Below are 24,237 nucleotides of genomic sequence, written 5' to 3'. Positions count from 1 at the left end.
CAGTCAGGTTAATCACTTTAGTTTTCCCTTTCTTCTTTCCTTTCAGTGAATGGCAATGTAATGCTTACAACTCTGCTTGGTCTGCGTTAGAAACTCAAAAATGTAGAATTTTGTTGTTCTGTTGTCGGTACATATGACAATCAAACGCTCTTGACTCCTGAATGCTTGGAATGAAAACAGTTAGATTCAGGGAATACCAACATGGGAGCAGATGTTGGCTTCCAGCCTGTTCTTCCATTATGTAAGATCATGGGTAATCTGATTGTAATCTCAACTCTGCATTCTCATCTGCCCACAGTATTCACTCATTCCTTCCTGACCAAGTATACATCTACTTCAAAGGAAGAGAGTTGCAAAGCCTCTTCTGCCTAGTCCCTCAGAGAAAATAATTCATTGGCAACTGTTGAAATATATTGAGTTGAAGAGCTTTATGACTTTGGTGATATCAATAGAATAGTTTACACTTGATTAAATTATTTTCTTTTTCTTTAATAGCATCACCTGTTATCAAACCCTTCCAAGAAACTTGCCAAGTTATCGGTCTCAGCCTATGCCATGCTATAGAACACTTCCCCGCCATAGCACCACCAGAACTGACAGCGTCTGCACGGTGATGCCTTCCGCGTACAACAGAGTAATCCGACCGCCGTCGTCGCAAGAGAAACGGAAGTCGATGCGGGATGATACCATGTGGCAACTCTACGAGTGGCAACAGCGCCAGGTTTATCATAAGCACGGAACATTAAGCAGGCATAGTACTCCTCTCAACGTGGTGAATCTAGTTGAACAATCACGCTCCATTCCTCCATCGCCTTCTCACGGTTCACTGGCTCCCTATCAAGTATACTCGCCCCTGAGATCCTACAACATGGATTCCAGATTGGAACTATCGCCACCTATTTTAAGAGGGGACATGACAATTGATTCCATTAAGTCTCGGCGTCACAGGACACCTGTTAACAGGGTAAACCTTTCACCATTCATTCTGAAATGGCATTCTCGAAATCTTGATTTAGCACTGCCATTTAGCTTCGATAGACACAAAAAGCTGGAGGAACTCAGCGGGACAGGCAGCATTTCTGGAGAGAAGGAATGGGTGACGTTTCGGGTCGAGACCCTTCTTCAGACCCGAAATGTCACCCATTCCTTTTCTCCAGAAATGCTTCATGTCCCGCTGAGTTACTCCAGCTTTTTGTGTCTTATCTTCAGTTTAAATTAGCATCTGCAGTTCCTTCCAAAACTACATTGAACTGTAAGCAATATTCATTTTTTCCAGGAATACATGGTTGCACAATTTTGTTGCCTTTCAAACAGTAAAAATCATGTTGGTGAAAATTAAACCTAATATGCTTGCTGGTATTTCTTTCTGGGATGGTGCAAATGTTTGCAAGCCAGGAATCATTTCAATCATATTTTAACTTAATAAAGCACTGGACATGTGCTTATTTTAATAAAACAATACCACAAGGAATATTGGAAAGTGTAACATGTGGGCAACATTTAAACAGTGTTAAAGTGTTGGGTGGCACGGAGGCACAGCGGTAGAGTTGCTGCCTTACAGCGCTTACAGCGTCAGAGACCCAGGTTCGATCCCGACTACGACAGCTGTCTGTTTGGAGTTTTGTACTTCACCCCTTGACCGCGTGGGTTTTCTTTGAGATCTTTGGTTTCCTCCCACACTCCAAAAATGTACAGATTTGTAGGTTAATTGGCTTGGTATAAATGTAAATTGTCCCTAGTGTGTGTAGGATAGTGTTAATATGAGAGGTGTGGGCCATAGGGCCCGTTTCCGCGCTGTATCTCTAAACCAAACTAAACAAAAAGACAGGATTTTATAACCTATTCTGCGTGCAAATTAACTATCAAGCTTTTCTGAGGAATTAAGTGCTGGTTCAGTGCTCATCCACTCAAGTTGTAGATAGTGAATTCCCAATGGATTTAACACATAAAGAAGGCAAAGGCAGTAAAATAGTGAGTGAAATAAATTTCTGCCTCTTTTCCACATTTCTCAGATTGTATGTCCACCTGAAAGAATGTCAATGCCGGCGGGTTTACCTGTACAGACCTTCACACCGGAAAACCTGCAGGGAAAAAAACGGTGAGTTGTGCTGATGAATTCTCCCTAAATTTGTTGACTTGAGGCACAGTCTTTGCACAGTATGCCACTCAGACAACTCTCTCCTCTGCCTTTGGTTTGTTTTAGCATTTTTGATTCTCAGTGGAATTGCCACCACATAAATATCGAAAGATTGTTAATAAGCAGATTTCTAGAAAGTGGTTTGCTTGTTTCAAGCCGCACAATGGATTGTGACTAAGTGCTACATTTTTGAAGGTTAGCCCTTCAATGGCATTCTTCCTGCCTTTTAACTAAACGATTGTTAATAATTGGTCTATATTAATCTCATGATACTGTAGAGCATTTGGACCAAACATTGTAGGAAATTGTAATGTGTGTCCTACAACTATCATGTGCCAAAGCCATTTTAACTACTTGTATTTCCTCTGCTCCCTTTTGGCCTCCTGTTTATTCCTATTCTGGACCCTCTAAAAACCTTTCCTGAAACATGCGTTAAGTTGCCTGGAGTTTTTATCTTCTCTACTTCGTACACTGCTCCACAAATTTTCCAATTGTGGTGAGAGAATCTGTTTCAGCTGCTTAGCAAGGCAAATGTAATGTCTTTTAATTTGTAATCATCTGCCAATTTATTAATTTAAATTAGTAGAATTATTTAATCTTCAAACTGAAGACTATTTCTTTTTTCTCCTCTGACATTACTTGGCAATTAAATTACAAGATCTTCATGGTATCCAGTTATTCTCAACTACACTTGGCCTAGCTTTCATTATTTTGAGATAATTATGCATACCACAAGAGTCAAAAGGTTGTCATATAATCTCCAGGGTCAGATGACATCCACCAACTAAACAGTGCTTGAATAAGTCATAGGTTTCTTTGTTTGCTTCCATTTATCTATGTGTAAAGTACAGTGCGTCAGTGGCATTTTCATCTGTCTACCATGGCAACAATTCAATCAAGGATCCTTCACACATTATTCAAGTCTTCTGTTTAACACAAAATGTTCCGCATCAATAAGATAACTATTTTTAAGAAAAGGAAATTGCTTTACTACGATACCCTAACTGGATACATTGTGGTGAGGAATGGTTTTGCACCATTTGCTTTAATGCACATTATTGCACTTACTCATTTGGTTTCATAGCCAATACAGATCAGTACTTTCTATTGAAGGTAGACAAAAATGCTGGAGAAACTCAGCAGGTGAGGCAGCATCTATGGAGCGAAGGAAATATGCAACATTTCGGGTTGAAACCCTTCTTCGGGCCCGAAACGTTGCCTATTTCCTTCGCTCCATAGATGCTGCCTCACCCGCTGAGTTTCTCCAGCATTTTTGTCTACCTTCGATTTTCCAGCATCTGCAGTTCCTTCTCAGGTACTTTCTATTGACACTTGATTAAATGCAACACCTTGTTGGATAGAAAGTTTTCAATTTCAAATGCCACACTGATCATAGATGCATTTCTTTGGTAAAATTATCAAAGTGAATATCATGTGCATTCACTTGGATAATTTGTGAATGATCAAAATATCTATTCCAATAAATAGATTAGACATTCTAATATCTGTAGGAGATTATCATTTGTTGTTATGAAAGAATTTCAGTGGGTGCAATTCAGGCTACAGTGCAGCAGAACTGTAGTCAGCTGAGAAACGCTGTTGTCCATAATCTGCACGTATTCTTACACAACTGTACAGCAAAGAGGTGTTCCTACAGATCAGCATCAGTATATTCCTTAAAGCAACGTTCCTCAGCCAGATGGCGACTGGGAAATTCACTCAGAGTCCACCAAAATGATTCAAGCACACCTTGAAATTAAGATTTTGAAAAGGTGATATTCACTGAAATAATTTAACCACAAAGATGCATCTAGTATGAATGCAGCATGCAAGCCTTAAGAGATTTCACAGCAAAAGAAAATTGCTCTTCCAGAGACAAGTAGTCCAGTGACTATAGTGAGTACGCAATATGTATGAGCATCTAAATAATCATTCCCAGCCGTATTCCTAATGTTTCAAAATGATTAATGCCAGCTACATGTTTGCTGTTTGAAGGAGACTCCGTATATTTTATTACAGAAGGCTTCTGTGAAAAGACACTCGTCAGTTTTGTTTGTTTAAGTGCAAAATGGAAATCATGCAGTTTAAAAATTATTTTAATACTTGCAAATTTAATGAATATTTTGATAATGCTTTAGTTTGACTAGCCCTTTTGTTCATGCAGCTATCCTACCATGCACAAAACCAAGTAAGATGCTCTGCGTGGGAGTTAAAACCATGTTTTGATATTTTGTCTTCATCAGATGATGGACATGTCCCTTTAATATTTCATGGTTATTAAGTGTCATACATTATGAGCCAACCCAGTTTGAGACAGGATGCGCTGGATTTTGTGCCAGTTTGGCTAATCTCAGTAGAGTCTAACATAATCTATATGAAGTATGATGTTGTGTGTAATTATTCCCTGCTGCCGTGTTGGATGGAAGATGAATAGCTGCTTGCTGCTTGGAACTCTAATGGGAAAACGTCATAAAATCACTGAGATACGACCTGTTTTTTCCCCCTCAAAATTTGATGCAATTAGTTTTACACCTGCCAAAACCATAACTTATAAATGTTCACTGAAAGAATTTCAATCCTAAAAAAAGGAAGCTCTGGCAGGGAGCCAGAATACAAATGGAGATTTAAATGTATCGACGTTGAAGTAAAGGGCTGGAAATATTGCAGAAGTGCCATGTGCCAGTTTTCTTTTTAAAGCTTGTTGCTGGCATGACTTATTTAAAGAAAAAAACTGCAGCTAAAAATTCACTTTATGAGCTATTACATTGGAAGGTCGGTTTGTCTTGGAGTTTTACTGGGAAAATATATATTTTATATTGTGGCCAACATTTGGAAGGGCACTTCAGGGAAAGAAGGAAGGATGGATATTTTACAGACCATTCCCAGTGTGACCAATTTCCTGGCTTGGATCATTTCCTGTTGATAATAGACAAGAAATTGTTCAGGCTACAATATTAGCCTTCCGACATTGGAAGCTATGTTATAGGTCTGAGATCCGATCATATAAAATTCAGCAATGGAAATTGAAAATCAGATGATTTGTTAACCCAGCATTAAGGGCCTGCCCCACCAGCATGCGATTGCATGCGTCTAGCGCGACCAAACGTGGTGGCTTGAGGCGTACAGCCTTGCGGGGCTGGTCCCACTTCCAACCGCGAAGCCGTCTGGAGTTGTGCGAGGCTGGTCCCGACATCATACTCACCAATCAGCTGGGCAGGAGGCGGGCCGACTGAATTTGGACGTCGCACGGCGTCGGGCGGTGACGTCATCGCGCAACGCCACGCGCTAGGCATTCGCCGTCAAGACACTGCGTACGGCGTTGAGACGATGCTTACAGCGTCGAGGCGCTGTGTACGGCGTCGAGACGGTGCATACGCCCATCGAGGCGGTGCGTATGGCCTCAATGCGGCTGCGGGCCGACAGGCCGTTGTTGCGCGGAATTTTTGGACAGTGTCAGTTTTTCGGAGCCCCGTGTGATGTCGGGACCAGCCCCGCACAACTCCATACGGCTCCGGCGATCGAAGTGGGACCGGCCCCGCGAGGCCGTACGGCTCAAGTGACCACGTTAGGTCGCGCTAGCCGCATGCAGTTGCATGCTGGTGGGACAGGCCCTTTAGGCTTTTAACAACTGGTGATTCTTTGCTAGCTGATCCCAGAGAAGGATCAGCTGTGATCCTAAACAGCAGCCTGTTCCTATAAATCACTTTTCTGTCTCTTTCTCTTCTCTCTACCTATTGTACTTGAATTTGGCTTGATTAGGTTCATGTACAGTATTACGTGATGTGTTTGGATAGCATGCAAAACAACACTTTCCACTGTACCTCACTGTACACTTGGCAATTCTAATTCTGAACCTAAATCAGACAGTCATGAGTTAAAAATAAAATTGCCTTCACAGTATTTGAAGCCAAAGGAGTGTCTTGTCTGGTCCCTGGACCTATTCTCACGAAATGAATGATCAGTGTTGTCTGTGAGACAGCAGTGTGGATAAAAGGAACAACAGTTCGAAATATTTCATTTTCTTTAAGTCCCGTTGGAATCTTCCAACACATGCTGTAACTACATAACCTCAGCTTTATTGTCACATTGTTTCTATTCAGGGAAACTTGATTATAAATTTATAATTGGGCGTAGAGAACATCAGACTTTAATTTAAAATGAAATATGAAGATGAGCTCTAACTCGTAATTCCATTATTTCCCTTACTTAGCAGCTGGCTATTGAGAACCAAGAACATAAAAACTAGGAGCAGATGAGTCAGTTAAGTTTGTTCTTCCCATTGAGTCTGCTTTACCATTCAGCAAGATCCTCACTGATCTTCTACCTCAACTCCATTGTTGTGTACTATCCTCATCTATCTATTATTCTAAAACTCTTCTCTTGTTTGTGTGTATGTATGTGGGTCATCTGGGCACAATTTGGTTAATTCATATTTTTTTCCAAACGCTAGGCCACAGCCTTCCCATTTTCACACATTCTACTCACATTTTCCCCATCGAGGTGATAAACATCTTCCCGTCGCATTCCGACCTATATTTCCGCACTTTTCAATTGTTTAAAGTTTTAAAAACAGCAGGAAAACTCACCCATTTTGAAAACAAAACCCCGAGTGACATCACCATGGACTTGCAAGGCAGGACGGGGCACTCCGGGAGGGAGGGGTACTCCAGCACACCTGAGTGACATCACCATGGACTCGCAACGCAGGAATGGGCGCCCCATTGAAAAAAAAAATTTTATTACACAAATACTTTAATTTAAAAAATTTAAATAAACATACAGAGTATTAACACAATCAAAGACTGCCTATGTTGACAGTTTACAAACAAACGATCATCAAATTAATTTAACGTCAACTTTATCAACAAAACACTCAACCTCCCGCGGCGACCAGCATTCACGGAAGGCCCACCAAAGTCCCCGAGGATTTTCCCCGACCCAGAAATTGACCAGAAATATAGTTTTCTACCCTCTCCGAGAGATCCAAGGCTTGGTGAATAGAGAGTCAGACATCCATCTGATGCCCTGTCACTTTTCACTGTCCATGAATTGGGATAATCATGATGCCTTCAAAATATAAGGGTCTTGCACCTGAGTTTCGCCCTTGGAAACCTGTGAATTGCTAAAAGTCAGAGATTATTAGACTCAGTTAAAAGCCGATAGAAAGAGTGTGGAGGATTTTTTGAAAAACATGCTGGAAACACCTAGCAGGTTGAGCAACATCTGTGGAAAGGGAAATAGTTAAGCCCCTGTCCCACTCTCCCGAGTTACTCACGAATACCTCAGAGTTTTCCCCTGGATTCAAAGTCGGAGAATGCCCGTAGCGAGTCCGTAGGAGGCAGTAGATATTGCGTAGTGGCTCGTAATGCCAGCCGTAGGTACTCGGGGCATCAGGTAAGTCGGGACGTTTATTCATCATGTTGAAAAATGTCCACGAGTAGCCCCGAGTACCTACGGCTGGCTATTACCGTAATTCTCCGAATTTGAATCAAGGGGATAACTCGGGAGAATTCGTGGTAACTCGGGTACGTGGGACAGGGGTTTTGGATTCAAGATTCAAGATAGATTTAATTGTCACATGTGCCAGATGGCACAGTGAAATGAATTCCCATACAGCCATACAATAAAAATAAACAGGACTCAACACACTATAGAATTTAACACAAAACATCCCCACACAGCAGAATCAAAGTTTCCCACTGTGTGGGAAGGCACCAAAGTCAGTCTTCTTCCTCCACTGTTCCCCGTGGTCAGGGCCTCCCCAAGCCCTCCGCAGTTGCAGCTACGGGCGGCCCGATGTCCAGGATCGCTCGCCGGAGTGATACAAATCCGACGTCTGGGCTGCGGGACGTCCTCAGCGGCGTGGACACCAGAGTCGGCCCCCTCCTACCGGAGTCGGCGGCTTCCAATGTCCTGTAGGCCGCGCCGGGTGGAGACTGCTGCTGTAGGCCCTCTGCAAGGCGCCCCAGGACTCCACAATGTTGTTCAGCGCCGCCCGCGTTGGAAGCTCTCCGCACCAGAGCTCCACAATGTTGGAGCAACGGCCCAACGCTCCGGAGCTCCAAACGGCGACCCAGGTAGGCATCGCCCGCTCCACGGTGACTCCAGCGCTGCGCCGCCGCTGTAGCAGCCCCGGTCCGGTTCCTGGTCCCCGGCAGGAAAGGCTGCTCCGATCCAGCTGGTAGGCCGCGAGGTGGGGGGCGAGGACGCGACTCAGAGAAATAGTCGTGTCCCCGCCAGGAAGAGACTGAGGAACGGTTTCCCCCTTACCCTCCCCCACATAGAGAAGTTAAAGTTTCCCTCTAAAACAGACTTTGGACTAACTGAAAATAAAAAAAAGATAGAAATGACAGACAGGTAGGCAGAGGCTGCTGCCAGTGCAGCGCCCCTAGTGTTTTTTTTTTTTTTTTTTTTTAAATGATCCTAGTTGAAAGTGAGCATGGCTAGAGTTGCTGAGGCAATTCCATTCGTTTTCAGACCCGGATACCAGGCAGTAGTTAGGAAAAGATTCAAAACCTGTTTGCCCAGACCTGGTAGAAAACATAATATCGGGGAAACCTGTGATATCGTCCATTGATTGGTATATTATTGTCATGTGTACCTTGCACTTTGTTCTTAATCTTGATCACCTTGTTGCCTATCAGTCAGTATTTGCTAATTGCCTTAAGAGAGAATCTGTATCTTGATTTCCAGTTGAGTACAGCCTCTCATGGGGAAAATACCCACATTTGCAGTTCTTGGTACGCTGGTTTCCTTTTTTTAGGCATTGGCGGGAGAATGGTAAACTATGAAAATAGAGCAATTTTTTATTGTTAGTACTATAGATGGATGTGCCAAAGTAATTGTGCCTTTGACCTCCTTCACATGATCCCTTGGAAGGGGTCAGTAACCTGGAAAACAGGGGCAGGAGTAGTGAAGTTAGATTCTGCAGCTTTAAGTAATGTTTTAAATATGCTAAGGAACTCTGCAAGGTGCATTTCAGTAAAAATGTAACTGGTCCTATTGCAGTTGAATCGCGATAGAATTCCCCAGAGCAATAATGCCTGAATTGTTTCTGGTGGACTGCGTGCAACGTGCTGTGACATATGTTGAGAGCAGTTAGAGATCTCCATGCGTTTTGTAAATACTATTGATTGTGTGTTGTTTTTTGTTGTTTGTACCTGGAAGACATTTTGTCGTGAATTATTCCAAGATCCCCCTCTCCTCGTACAAACTATCTGCCGAAAGTGACGACCTGTTATCACTGACCGATCAGTCTTTTTAACCTTTTGCATTCCATCTGCGATGGCCTGAGGTTAATACTGAGCTCATGCAGTAGTTTTGGATAATCCAGGTGCGTGGGTGATAAATTAATGTGTCTCTTTCCCCCTTGGCTCCCAAAACTGCATTCCTGCAGCCAGAGGAGCTGACGTTACTGCTAATCAAACTGCGGAGGCAGCAAGCGGAACTCACCAGCATCCGGGAGCACACAGCATCACAGCTCATGCAACTGAACCTCAGTGATGCAAACCCCAAGGTCAGCTGCAAACACCATCTCTCATCCTCCATTACCACTCTTTCATAATCTAGTCATCCATTACTGATCTGTGGCATTGGTGTTGACTTATTGTGCTCTGGAGTTTTTTTTCTCTTTGCATCTTCTGTATTCCATGTCTTATTTAGCAGAATGCTAAACTATCTACCCCACTATAAGTATTAAAGCCCAGTAATGCAAATGTACATTTCATCCAAGAGGATACGTACCATTTTTAAATTGTACAGGTTTATCGGCCTGAAGAAGAGTCCTGACCAGAAAATTCATCCAAAGATGTCCGGCTCTCTAATTTACACCAACACTTTGTGTCTTTTTTGTAAACCAGCATCTGTAGTTTATTGTGACTCCAAACTGTCTATCCCATATTGATTTTATCAGTATGATGTGCCATTCGCCATATTCCATGTAGATAAATTATTTCTGGATACTTCCACAAATGCATATTCTTTATTGAGAAGATGTAGTAATCAAAATGCTGAAATTAATTGTTTAGTGACTGTGTGTGTGTGTGTGTGTGTGTGTGTGTGTGTGTGTGTGTGTGTGTGTGTGTGTGTGTGTGCGCGCACCAACATCGTTTGTTCTGAATAGCATCGGAGAAATCCTTAATTTTGTATGGTATTCCTAAAGTTTTAAAGTACAGTAGTGCACATGTACATTTTGTCTGAGACTATTTTTACTATTTTTAAATTGTACAGGGTTGTAATTGACTTTTAAAAATGACCAAAATAATTCAACTGGCAGTGAAGTCTTTTGGCCCATGGCGCGGGGATTGACTTCTTAATAGAGCTACCAAATTCATCCCATTTCTTGCTTATTCTTCACCACTCTGGATTTTTTTTCTGTTTTGTCTTTCTCTTATTCAGGGCTAATTGATACACTTCTCAACAACTTGTTCAACCTGGCTTTGCCTTTTCATGAATAAATGAATTGTGGTTTTTCAAACTGAGTTATGCAGGTGCAATCTTGTGGTGACAATCAATTAGTGTTCTTAAATTCCTGTTATTTCTTTTTGAATTAATTATGGTCTTCTGCTGTTCCTCTTCTTTCTAATTTCACATTCTTTGTTCTTATTTATTGCTGCCTCTTAGAATGATATCCTCATTCATCACCTTCAGAGAAATCTCGTGTATTTGGACTATCAGGTGGGAGCACTAGACATGATTTTTTTCATCATATTTAGTTCCCAGTGCATGCCACCACAAATACCATAACCAATCTGGTAGCTAATGGCACGCGTTTGGAGCAGAAATAATCTTGCAACCATTTAATCTGCCACTGATTCTAGTTCAGGTTTCTGCATTTCATGACTCAGTCCCTGTAAAAGAAAATATTCAAGAAATCCCTATGATTTTTAAAACGCTTTTTAAGTTTAATGCAATTTTCTTTTTAAATTAGGCTGGAAATGATATTTTGAGAGGTTGCTAAGTTAATTGATAATAAGTAACAAGCGAATATCTTGAATTAGTTCATTTGTCCTTTGATCATTTTAAATAAGATGTTTTCCCACCAATTTCCATGCATTTATTCGTGAAATGATAGTGCCTAGTTATCAAATGGCAAATATAATGTGCAAAGTGTTGAAAACAAATTTTGAAGTTAATCTTTGTGTTAAATATAACTTACAGTTGAATTAAAACATTATGTTATTAAGATTTGTGTATATACATGCTAGTGTTGCAATCCTTTAATTTTCCAGTAATTTATACTTTGGCTGCTTGTGAGCACTTACTATACGTAGAAAGTTCTGTCTAATTGTAAACATGCAATGTGTTGTATTCTGTACCATCTTAAAATCTCCCTCAAAACAGAGAACTGAGGCACACTAGTATATATACACGTGCCTCTTTGTGTCATCATTCGTTTTTTGTGACAATTCCTTCTCTTTAACGGAACTTATCTTTTACTGATAAAATTCTGGCTGTTGTGGGAGGTAAGAGATGATATTTTTGAACCAGTTATAGCTCCATTAAAAAAAAAAACCTTGAAGTGCTGAGAAACAAAGAAATCTCCACATTTTTACCTCTTTCTGCAAGAAAAAGTATTCTGTCCAAGTTTCAAGCATTTCATCTTGGTGCCAATCCAAAATTATTTTTTTGAATAAAATGCAAAACTTTTGCATTATTACAAATTTGCTAAAACAAAACATGGTTGACTAATTCTTCCTGGTCCACTTTTCGCACAATTTCATGATCAGACCTGTAAATTGATTTCCAATTTTTTTTATCTGCTTGGTAGTAGCATATCCCCGTACTGTGATCTTTTTCGGTTCGGTGTACAATGCTTGCAAGACACTTTGATATCTATTCTTAAAAAAGCAGGAGCTATAATCACTGTTTCATCTTTTAAATCCAGCCATGCTGTAAACTGATGTTTACTGTATGCTCCTCCTGATTTGAAATAGATGAAAGAAAATGAGCCCTTAATCGCTACGATTCACACTATGATTGAGAACTCAGCACCAAGGCCACAAGTATACAAGCAAGTAAGGTCTTGGATGTTGGTTGCTTTGCTTAAACACAAAGACCTGTGTATGGCAGCTTTCAGTTTATTACACTTGAATCATACCCTCGAGTTTTTATTTTCCTCCAGTGACATTCATCCATGCTTTGAACCATGCTGCAATAAAGTTAGCATGGCTTGTTTTACCATCTGCAAGATATGTTATGCTTGACTTCAATCACTAATGTAGATGCTCAGATAAATTTTGCAATCTGGTTTTGTAATTGTACAGGAAGCTCAAATCTGACAAGCTCCTGTCTGAATCTAATCTCACTTGGAACAGTGTGTGAAAGACATTGTGCCAAAGAGAATCCCATTGACTTGTTAATGGTAACAAGTCAAGCTAAAACAATTTGGTGAAATGGGTTTGTATCATGAGGAAATGTAGGTCAATTTTCAACCCTGAGGTTGGTTTGACCCGTATATTGTTGCCAAAGGACTCTAATTCTATTTGTCATGAATTTAAAAAAATAAGGCATTTTTCAAAACTGGAAGCATAATGATTTTGTAACGTTTTACTCAATTATAAATAAACCCTTGTTGCTTATTCATACACTGACCCGCACTCCTATTCCCGAAACATGTACCCAAAAAGTTGATCACAAGCGCCAGCTTTCCTACTGTACTTTTCCTTAAACATGGCTCATTGTTTCTGCATGGTGATTGTGCCTGCATGCGTAAATGTATACAGTCCATGATAACAAAAGCTGGAGAGATGTGTTTGCATTCTGCGCCAATACTTTCTTCAACTCCCAAGGCTTTAAGATCAGATCTAAGGTATGTTTAACAATGCTATGGGCACTTATTATGCAGAGTCGCAATTCTGTGCACTAACAGCTAGAAACTTAAAATGATTATGACATAAACAATTCTACAACTGTTATCTATTTTTGTGCCTTTCCACTGTAAATTGAGGTTTGCAGTATCTTTTGTGGGTTTTGGAGATTAATAACCTCACATTCTGAAAACTTTGAAAAATGGGTGGCCTCAACTTTAGAGACTATTTGTGTTGGCGGCCGAACTGGCCCAGGTTGGCAGAGTGATACAGTTGGTAGAGCTGCTGCCTCACAGTCCAGCAGCCCTGCTTCAATCCCGACTCCTGATGCTGTCTGTGCAGAGTTTGCACATTTTCCCCTCGACCATGTAGATCCCTTCAGTTGCTCCCATTCACTTCCGCACACCAGAGACCTGAAACGTCACCTGTCCATTCCCTCCAGAGATGTTGCCTGACCCGCTGAGTTACTCAAGCACTTTGTGTTTTTCTCAAAGACATTTGTATCAGCAAGTTAATAGGACAAGATAAATGTTCCCTAGTGTTGCTGAACGATAGTATATGGGTGGAACAATGGGAATGTGGGAAAAAAACAGGTGAAATTAGTGAGGAATAAGATTCCTGTGTGAGGTGGCATAGAATTGATGGGTCAAAATGGTCTTTGATGGTGTAAAGCAGCGGTTCCCAACCTTTTTTAGCTCATGGCTCCCTTGGGTTCTTTAATTTTTCTGTGCCCCCCCCTGACATTATTATCAGAAAAAAAGTACTTCAATATTATAATAGCTTCCATAAAAATATCAGTGTCTATTAATTGCACATATATTATCTTTTATTCTTTTCCACAAACATCAAAAATATTTCAACTACATAGATTTAAATTTATTAGAACTGAAATTTAGGAGGCAACAGGGTGGTAGCTCTGTGGCCCCCTTCATTGAACCTGTGGCCCCCTAAATCCCAATTTTGTTTCTGTGACCCCCCTAAAATTTGCCATGTGGCCCCAGGTTGGGAATCACTGGTGTAAAACAATATGGTGAAATTAGTTTTTCAGATTTCAAGTTTACATTAATTACCCGTGTAATTTAACCAACCTTGAAACATTATTAATGCAGCAAAATGAACGAAAAGCAGCACAAGTAATGTATTCTATATTATCCTTAATTATATCTTAAAATAGCTACAGTTATTAAACATGATAAGTATATTCATATGTAATGATTTGATGCGATGTTGAAACAAACTGGTCATGTTATTTATGCCTTACTTTGATCGTTCTTTACTCTTGCTATAAAATTTGTCATACCAGCAGCACTAAACACACTCATAAACAGCTGGCCCACCCGTTTAATAAGATCCACACCCCCTTCATCACCACTCAACTTTCGTTTCAATTTTCAATAACAGAAAGAAAAGTGGGATAATGTTCGAAAAGCTGCAGGCGATTTGTGCTATCGCCGCAGGTCAATTTTATCCCAGTTTCTGCAGCCTGGTTTATTTACCTGTCCCAAATCGTACCGACAATACTTTTTAACACACCACTGATTCTACAATGCTGCTGCCCGATGGAAAATACATCTAATAATATTGGTATTATAACGCTGATGAGAAGATCTTTAACTTTTTTAAGATTACTTAACCTAGACAAAATATATAATGTTGAATTTTCAAATCAAGTCAAGGGTGTTTAATTGTCATATGTACTGATTGCACATATTTAAGAGGGAGTTAGATGTGGCCCTTGTGGCTAAGGGGATCAGGGGGTATGGAGAGAAGGCAGGTACGGGATACTGAGTTGGATGATCAGCCATGATCATATTGAATGGCGGTGCAGGCTCGAAGGGCCGAATGGCCTACTCCTGCACCTAATTTCTATGTTTCTATGACAGTGTAACAGTGAAACTCTTACTTGCAGCAGCATAACTGGCCTGTAATTACAATACACATATAACATATAATAAGCAAAAATTCTATAAATTAATAACCACAATACTAGTGCAAAATAAAAGCATGAATGTAGTATGGCTAGTATGTCATAGTTCTGAAACTGATGAAAGTAAAATTTCACTTTTTCCTACAATATGGTTGGCAATTTGTTAGGACACAAAGTGCTGAAATAACACAGTGGGTCAGACAGCATCTCTGGAGAACATCGATAAGTGACGTTTTGGGTCGGGACGCTTCTTCAGGCTGAAGAGGGTCCCGAACCCAAGGGTCATCACCCATCCATGTTCTTCAAAGATGCAGTCTGACCCGCTGAGGTACTCCAGCACTTTGTGCCTTTTTTTGTAAACCGGCATCTCCAGTTTCTTGTATTGGCAATTATTTAGGATTGTCCGTATTTCATTATGGGACTGGAAACTCAGTGCACAGACGGTATTGCAGACCCCAAGCAAGAATCATCAAGGATTGTATCTGATCATGGTGGTAACAATTAGCTCTCTCTTTATGGTTTGAACAAACTTATGGTTAAACTTTCTTACTTGGAAACTAACGATAAAATGTAGAATATTTATTGCTTAATTGATAAATTAGGAATACTTCATAAATTATGTTTCTAAAAATGGGTTACTGTATTTTAACTTTTGAATATTGCCTGACTATTCCTTACAGGTTAGCAATTCAGATGGTAGACTGAAGAATCTAGTGCCATTGTGATCTGTATTGGGACAATATTTTTCAGCAGCTTAATTTCAACATGCTCTTCCTACTGTCTTTTGTTATGTCGAAATTACAAATGTAGAGGTGCAACGTTTTTTGCCCATTGCTGTGATTATCTGTGGAAAATAAACCTCTCTCCCTCGGAATAAAATTACCTGTTCGTCTTTCTTATCAAAGGTAATTTGTGTCATCATACTTCAAGGGAAAATAAATTAACGTATTCCGCAGGCTAAATTTGCCTGCCCCATATTCTCAGTGGGGTCCTTATATGAACAGAGTGCCGATTGAAGTGTTGGTACCGAGGTATCTTCAGCTCACAGTTGCTTCAAACTAGGCTTCCTGCTGGGAGCGTCACTCCACTCAACCTGCTTTCTCTGGGTAATCTGTTAAAATTGTAACACTTGTCACTTTTTCTGAATCGTTTCCCTGTAGCTGGCTCAGCACGATGAATACAGAGAAACTGTCTACAGCCACAGAAGCGAAGATCCAGACATAGATGTATGTAAAAATATCTTACCTCCTTTCCATGTTATCTCTTTTGTTTATTATGCATTCTGCATTGATTTTGTGTATGGTTGGCGATAATTTAGCAAGTTTGTACACATTTTACAGACATAATGGAGATTCTTTCACCTGTGCAGCTTTAGTTTGTGTTGCTGTCTATCCTCTCAATGAATATCCAAAATTTGTTCCACATTAAATATTATAAAATTAATTGAACACAAAGTGCTGGGGTAACTCAGGGGTAACTCAGCGGGTCCGGCAGCATTTGTGGAATGAATGGATAGGTAACGTGTCTGGACCCTTCATTAGTCTGTAGATGGATCCCAACCCGAAATGTCACCTGTGCAATCACTCCACAGATAAAACACAAAATTGCTGGAGTAACTCAACGGGTCAGGCAGCACCCCTTCAGAACAAGGAGCGGCGATGTTTTAGATTGGAACCCTTCTTCAGACCGATTATAGGGAGCGAGAAAGAAAGCCAGGAGAGAGGAGAGGCAGGCAAGATGTGGCCAGCAATAGGTGAATGGAGGTTTTCAATGGGCAGATGGTTGAACAAAGGCCAGACATGCTGCCTTAAGATTCCAGCATCCTCGTGTCTCCATTATAAAATGAGTTGCCTGCCACCAAAGAAATATTTTTGTATCTGTTTCCACTCTGTCGACTCTTTTACTCCATGTCAATACATCACTCCTAATCTCAAACACATCAGTGTGACACACTGACTGTTTATATGCGGCTTTATCAAAGGCTTTCTGAACGTCCAGGTTCTCCATATCGTCTGATTTCCTAAATCATTTCTGTCAGATACATCTTTGTGTTTATTGCGCACCATTCCCCCTCCACTCATGCAACATGCAGAAGTATCGTATTTCTCCAAGTCTGGCCTCTCAGACACATTTGATCCACCACATGCATCAACGGCCAAGGTCATGTGTAATTCCCTCCGAAAATCACACTACTCTTTCTTCATTTCCCCTTCCAAGATGCAACTTTAATTTTAAAATTGATCAAGTTACAGTATTAACATCAGGAACACTGCAGAGCTTTGTTTGGTAACATTCCTGTGAAATGCTTTGGGGTGTTTTTGGTACCTTTTGTCTTCTACATAAATTCAAGTTGTCATCTGATACTCCACTCCTTCATTTTCTCATTTAATTTGCATTCCCACTAGTTCAACAAAGTAAACCTTTAGGTGACATGTCTTCAGGACAGATCATCTCATTTTGCAAATGCCGGACTTAGGTACAGTCCCTACAGAAGGATGAGTGTATGGGATGTATTTGCTGGTTGCTGTGGGACTGTTTTTGACAATTGCTAGAATTTTGCCACATTGAACACAAGAAGAATACATTCTAGTTAACATATTGATGTCCATCTTACAAATCATGTCTGGAGACTCGCTAGGTGTCCTTTTTAAAATCAACAACCTTTTAAGCCGCATGTAGTAAAATCTTTGAAAAGAGTATCATTATTCTCCAGAGTCAGGCTAAACCTGTTGATATATGGTTTATTATTACGAATATCAAAATGCAATTTAAAATCCTTCTCCAGATGACCTATTCCCAGTGCTCTTATGTTGTAACTGTACACGCATACCGGCACCACTCAAAAGTTTGTAACTAGATTTTCTTCATCTTCACTTTTTACTTAACTAAAATGGTGATTTTAGACTTTTTAGTTATAGTTGATTGGTCACAAACTCAAAACAAAATTGGGGTTATATTGTGTGAACAAGTTTCCTGAGCCACAACGTCACCTATATATGTTCTCCGCAAATGCTTCCTGGCCCACTGAGTGACTCCAGCATTTTGTGTGTGTTTTTGAATGGTAAAAATTATTGATGTGTGTATCTGAATGTTTAATTGACATGCATACCAGCACCTGTATGTCTATAAGAAGCACTTTAGTTTAGAGATACAGAGTCTGTATCCCCCCAACTGATCCGCAATTCCGTGTCCCTCACCATCTTCCAGTCCCGCCTCAAGACCCATCTCTTCACCTCTGCCTATCCTTAGCCCCACGTCCTTCTCCCTTTTCATCTGTGCATTAATTGCCTCATATTGTGTTTTGTATTGAATTCTGTCTTTACTTTGTGTACTAGTCATATCTCTACTATTTATTTCATTCCCCTTACATGTTTTTCCTGTACCTGCTAAATTTTTGTAAGGTGTCCTTGAGACTCTTGAAAGGCGCTCATAAATAAAATGTATTATTATTATTATTATTACAGAGTGGAAACAGGCCCTTCGGCCCACTGTGTCCGCGCCGACCAGCGACCCCGTACACCCACATTATCCTACATACACTAGGGAGTTTTACAATCGTACCAAGCCAATTAACCTATACACCTGTACGTCTGGAGTGTGGGAGGAAACTGGAGATCCTGGAGAAAACCCAGGCAGGTCACGGGGTGAATGTACGAACTCTGTACAGACAGCATCTGCAGTCAGGATCAAAGCCAAGTCTCTGATGCTTTAAGGCAGCAACTCTACAGCTGTGCCTCAGCTCCACTATCTATTTCAATGGGACAATCCCCCGTCTGCAGGCATTTTATGCCATGCAGGGCCTCAGTTGGCAGCTACATAGACGACTTTTGAACTGTGTAGCTTACAAAGGGTTCTTGAGAAGGAAACCCTGCATAACTTGGGGGGGGGGGTCTGCACATTCCTATCCTGACCACTTATGCAAAGTTATCCTCAGTCAATGCTTGAAACACCAAATTGCAGAAGCAAAGACAGAGCTAATGTTTCAGGTCAAAGAACCTTTTTCAGAATGGAAGATCTTCGACCTGATATGTCAACGCTGTTTTCTCCCTCTCCACAGATGCTGCCTGACCTGCTGGGTGTTTAGAATATTTTCTGGTTTTATTTCAGATGCCCGGCATCAATTGGTTGATTTTTCATTTTGAAGTTATAATGGTGCTTTGTGTGTTAACCCTTCCCATTTTCCATCATTGTGATTTCCTTTTCAGGCACAACTGAGCCAGCTGTGTGAGCAGGACAAGGTTGTTCATGATCAGGAGGAGAAATTGCGACAGCTGCATAAGGAAAAGGTGAATCATTGAGATTCAATTGAAAAATATACAAACCCCTTAACGTATTACTGTCAGTCTATACTAAGTGTGCTTTTTGTCCAATGTAGCATACACTGGAACAAGCATTGCTAGCAGCAAGTCAAGAGATCGAAATGAACGCAGATAATCCTAATGTGGTGCAAAGTGTGGCCTTACAGAGGGAAGTCTTACAAAATGGATTGCTTAGCACTTGTCGGGAGGTATCGAGAGCCACTACAGTAAGTTGTAACAGTATTACTCCTAATTGCCGTGGTTGTGGTCCAAAGGGAGGTCCTGTTTGTATACCCGAAGGAAGCAGGGTGTGGAGCGAACAGTCAGCTCAGGCACTCCACCTGGTGGCTGGTGTGTGTACAAACCCTTGGTGCAGGCACTAAACCCACTTCCTGCAGTGTGCTGAGTAATTTCTAGTGCAGAAATGGTAGTTTATTTGCAGAGTTTCTCATTTTTAGATTAAAAGAAAAGTCTTCTTTATTGAGCTATATATTTTGTGATTTAGGAAATCGAAAAAATGTGGAGAGAATATGACAAGTTAGAATATGATGTAACTCTTGCAAGAGATCACCTACATGAACAACTGGACAGATGTGAAGGAGTTCAGGTACTCGCTTTGATCGATTGACCTTGGTGTCTGGTCATTTTTGTGCTTATAACAAAATAGTCTTTCTCTAGCCAACATATATCCCGTGCAGCAAAATTGATAGGCACATTGCATGTATTATTTTTATTTCATTGCATCTTGTGCGTTTTCTGACAAGTATATTTCATGTACCAAGTTATTGGTGTACATTAACCAACATTTTTAAAGCATTTGTAAGACTTTTGAAAAAATTGTTGGGTTCTCCTTGAATATAATGCATTCCACAAAACGGTCAACATGTACCATACTTGTACTCAGATGAGCTTTTCTATCTCCCACTAGTTCGACATCACTAGCTACCAGCGTTCTCAGATCCAGAAGGAGCTCTGGAGAATCGAGGATGTCATGGAGGGACTCAACAAGAACAAACTGCAAAGAAGTACCGCTGGAAACATTTGTAAGAGAAGTGAACCAAATTTGTTTATACAGCATTTCACACTGTAACTATTGTAGTTTGCAGAAGTGGCCAGCACTGTTTTATTGTGTAGGAAGGAACTGCAGATGCTGGAGTAACTCAGCGGGACAGGCAGCATCTCTGGAGAAAAGGAATGGGTGACGTTCGGGTCTGAGGAAGGGTCTCGACCCGAAACATCATCCATTCCTTCTCTCCAGAGATGCTACCTGTCCCACTGAGTTACTCCAGCATTTTTTTGTTTAGCATGGTTTTATTTATCTGTTTTAAAGTCCATAAACTCAGTATATCAAATACATTATGTGTTATCTCTGGGAACAGCATTCAGAATTTTTTTAATGAATTAAGAAGTCTGAAATGGCATTTTGTTTTAAATTAGTGAACTGAAATTATTTATTTCCCCTTTGGATATTATAATTACTGTTCTGATGACGCCATAGATTTGAACAAGATGTATACAGGTATACATTTGTTTTTTGAAAGGTAGGAAATATTTTTAGAAAATGATGTTCAGCATTAAATTTAAAACAAAAATGGGGGGTAATACTGCAAAAACCTGTTTGATGATTTAATAAAATAAGTCAATAGATACTTGCCCTTGATGTGTAATACAAGCCTGCCTTGCTTACCCTCATCTAATTAATATATTCTTCTATTTCCTTCTCCCTTGTACTTGCATAACATCCCAAAGGCATGAGCGGCTGTTAGTTAATTGGCCTCTGTAGTGTGTATTGAGTGGATGAGAAAGTGGGATAACATACAACTAGTGTGAACGGGTGATCGATAGTTGGCATGGATACGGTGGGCCGAAGGACCTGTTTCCATCTTGAAATCAATCAATTTCTCAACACGTTAATACTGTTCACATCAACTATGCCATGAGATGGAAAGTGCTACGTTATAACCCACTCTCTGGGTAAACATGTGAGAAACTCTAATGGATTGTTTGGGCCGCACGGCCCACCAATGTTCCGTCAGGAAATACTGGCCTGCTGCAGTGTGTTCCATCTTGCTAGATGGATGGAGTGTGTGTGGAATGGATTTCCATTAATGGGAGAGTCCAGAACCAGAGGGCACAGCATCAGAACAAAAGGACGTACCTTTAGAATGGAGATGAGGATGAATTTATTTTGCCAGTAGGTGGTGAATCTATGAAATTCATTGCCACAGACGGCTGTGGAGCTCAAGTCATTGGATATATATCTTTAAAGCGGAGATTGATAGGTTCTTGAATAGTAAGTGTGTCAGAGGTTACGGGAAGTAGGCAGGAGAATGGAGTTGAAAGGGAAAAATAGATCAGCCGTGATTGATTGGTGGAGTAGAAGATGGGCTGAATGGCATAATTCTGCTCCCACTGTATATCTTGTGGTCTTATAGGTTTTAGTTGAAATAGCAGTATGCTGGTATGATAGAGCTGTCCAGCAGTCGATGCAAGTGTATAGGCATGGTCCTGATGACTTACACTTGAAACAATGTTCCTCAAGCAGAAAAAGGTTTCCACACAGATGCCCCATATTTCGATATATCGCAGGGAACCTGGTCCCTGCTATATATCTAAATATGGGGCATCTATGTCCATTTTCATCCTAAAGTTATTGTGAAGCTTACTTGAAGCAGAATTAATATCTGTAGCATCTGCACTATTGGCAGGGATACACAAATCAACTTTTCCCCAGTAATGTTGAGTAGATTTTCCTTTTTGAATGTAAAATATTTTTAACTGGAGTCCTGACTTTCCTCTGTCATATGTTTAATTGACATTTAAAGGATCTTGTATTTGAAGCACAATTCCCTTCGGGGAATTAATAACTTGATACTGATCAATATGATGTTAGATGGGAACATGCAGGATCATAGCCTGGCTTGCCTCACACATATTATTGTGACTGGGGATGTTAACCCTTGAAATCCTTGTCAAGGGAATCTTTCAGATGGATTTAATCAGTGTTGTTTAAGGGTCTAGTCCATAGAATTTTCGAAACATTAAGCTTCTGTGAAATTTTCTTCCAGCTTAACCATTTTCCATAATTTCCATCTTATTTTTACAATGCACAGAAAGCAATGATTATTATTTATTTCTCAGTATGTAGGAGATGAAATAGTCTTTGCACACAAACACTCAAACATCCTCTTGATGACAATGTTTCCTATACTAGCAGTGTGTCCCACGGAATCTAAAACCAAAATGATTTTCCAAGGGCTACTTTTTAAAAACAAGTTTGATATTGCTCTTGACATGAGTAATCTAATTTGTGTTTTTATTTCTGTTCAAAGCTGTGTCACAATCTGGAACTGCTTCCACTTTAAGGTACAAACAGGAGGTAAGGAGCTATTTCACATCACTGATGTGTAACCTGTTAGAATGGGAGGAACAATTTAGATTTAAATTTGAAAATGATTGGTGGAAGAATACAAGTTCATAGTCTCACATTAATAAATCTCATTGTTGGAGGTTAAATGTTTTATATTAAGTTGGTAGTTACTTATTGCCAAAACATTTACTTTTCACTGGCATGTTTTGAAACTGGAAAAAAATTAAACAGGAGATATGATCATTCCTCAGACCCATCTTGGCGGAGCTAATGCACCTAATTTCTGATTATTCAAAGTAATTTTTGTACAGATAAATGGAACCATTAAATAATTTAAATTAGCCAGCTTAACAACAATGTAGGTGTCAAAAAGAGCAATGATAATTGGATTGTATTTAAATTAGCCGACTTTGAATTAAGCAGTAGACTGGAGTACATTATTTGCTTTCATGTATCTATATACGGAGCATGATCATGAGTTAATTTACATTCATAAAGTGAGCAACATCTGACATATCTCAGACTGTGCTGTGCATTAATTATGTGGTGGCCATCTTACACTCCTCAGGAAGACGAAACGGCCCCTTCTCGTCCTCCTCTCCCCCAGTTATATGACTTGACAGAGAAGGGTCCCTCAATTCCTCCTCTTCCCAGTGAGAGAACTATTTACCCTTGTTCTACCAGAAACCTGGTGCATCAACTAGACAAAACGAAGATCCACCCTGAACTGGAAGATTCACGGAAAGGAGCAGATTCAGTAAGTGGCTGACTGACGGCTGCCACAGTTTGCGTTTTAAACCTGCTCCATCCACATTTCCGTCCTCTTTTTTTTTGCCATGGAATTATTTTGCGTCCTCGCTTTTTTTCTTGGTGGCTTACTCATGCTTCTACATTGATGGTTTTTTTGTATTTTATAGATGATTTTGATTTGGATGAGCTGTCTTGCACAATTGCAGCCTATGTAAACTATCAATAACAATCCTATTATAGAATTATGTATGCGTAACTTTGAGAAATATTTTTAGATTAGAGATATTTGGGCCATTTATTGGACATTGCCTCAAATTGCTTGTTACCATACCAACATTTGACAATGTGTCTGTTTGTTTTTATGCTACATTTGCAAACAGGCACATTTTTTAAGCCTTTCTAACTGTTCGGTTGCTTTTCTGCAGGACGGTTCATTTATCAAATTTGACTTTAAGGTTATGTATAATGGTGGTTGACATGTAATAGTCGACAATGTGAAACTATCTTGGACTTAGTCACAGAGAACTGCAGATGTGGGAATGTTGAATAGAACACAAAGTGGTGGAGTCTTCTTCTTGCGAATGGCGTGCAAAGCCTAAAGTTGTAGGACAAATTGTTCTATTTGATTGTGCACGCCAGGTTGATTGCATTCGTTGAAACAGGGGCGGACCACGTGAAGGTTGCAATCTTCCACCCCAGGTGGTGGAGTAACTCAGCAAGTCAGACAAAATCATTGAGGAGCATGGATAGGTGACGATTCAGGTCGGGACACAAAATGGCACCTATCCATGCTCGCCAGAGATGTTGCCCAACTTGATGAGTTATTCCAACAGTTTGTGTTCTTTCTTAGACTTAGAATATATCTGGAATATACTATTAAATTAAACTCCATATCAGTTTGGTTTCAGTGCAGATGCGTGATTAGGTGTACATAACTCGAGCTCAGT

The 24,237-nt window shown here is 40.3% G+C and overlaps 1 protein-coding gene across 1 annotated transcript in view; it reads left to right on the top strand.

Moving 5' to 3' along the window:
* The window catches only part of plekha5 (pleckstrin homology domain containing, family A member 5), a 251,081-nt gene that overhangs the window by 194,606 nt on the left and 32,238 nt on the right, over window positions 1–24,237 (top strand). The window contains 12 exon segments of the mRNA XM_055652880.1: window positions 496–964; window positions 2,013–2,105; window positions 9,534–9,653; window positions 10,760–10,813; window positions 12,073–12,153; window positions 16,033–16,098; window positions 19,078–19,158; window positions 19,248–19,397; window positions 19,676–19,777; window positions 20,099–20,213; window positions 22,503–22,549; window positions 23,109–23,297. Coding sequence (XP_055508855.1) covers window positions 496–964; window positions 2,013–2,105; window positions 9,534–9,653; window positions 10,760–10,813; window positions 12,073–12,153; window positions 16,033–16,098; window positions 19,078–19,158; window positions 19,248–19,397; window positions 19,676–19,777; window positions 20,099–20,213; window positions 22,503–22,549; window positions 23,109–23,297 — 1,567 coding nt within the window.

Source organism: Leucoraja erinacea, chromosome 22, assembly GCF_028641065.1.
Source record: "Leucoraja erinacea ecotype New England chromosome 22, Leri_hhj_1, whole genome shotgun sequence".
Lineage (NCBI taxonomy): Eukaryota > Metazoa > Chordata > Chondrichthyes > Rajiformes > Rajidae > Leucoraja > Leucoraja erinaceus.
This window is presented reverse-complemented; position numbering and strand designations above follow the sequence as displayed.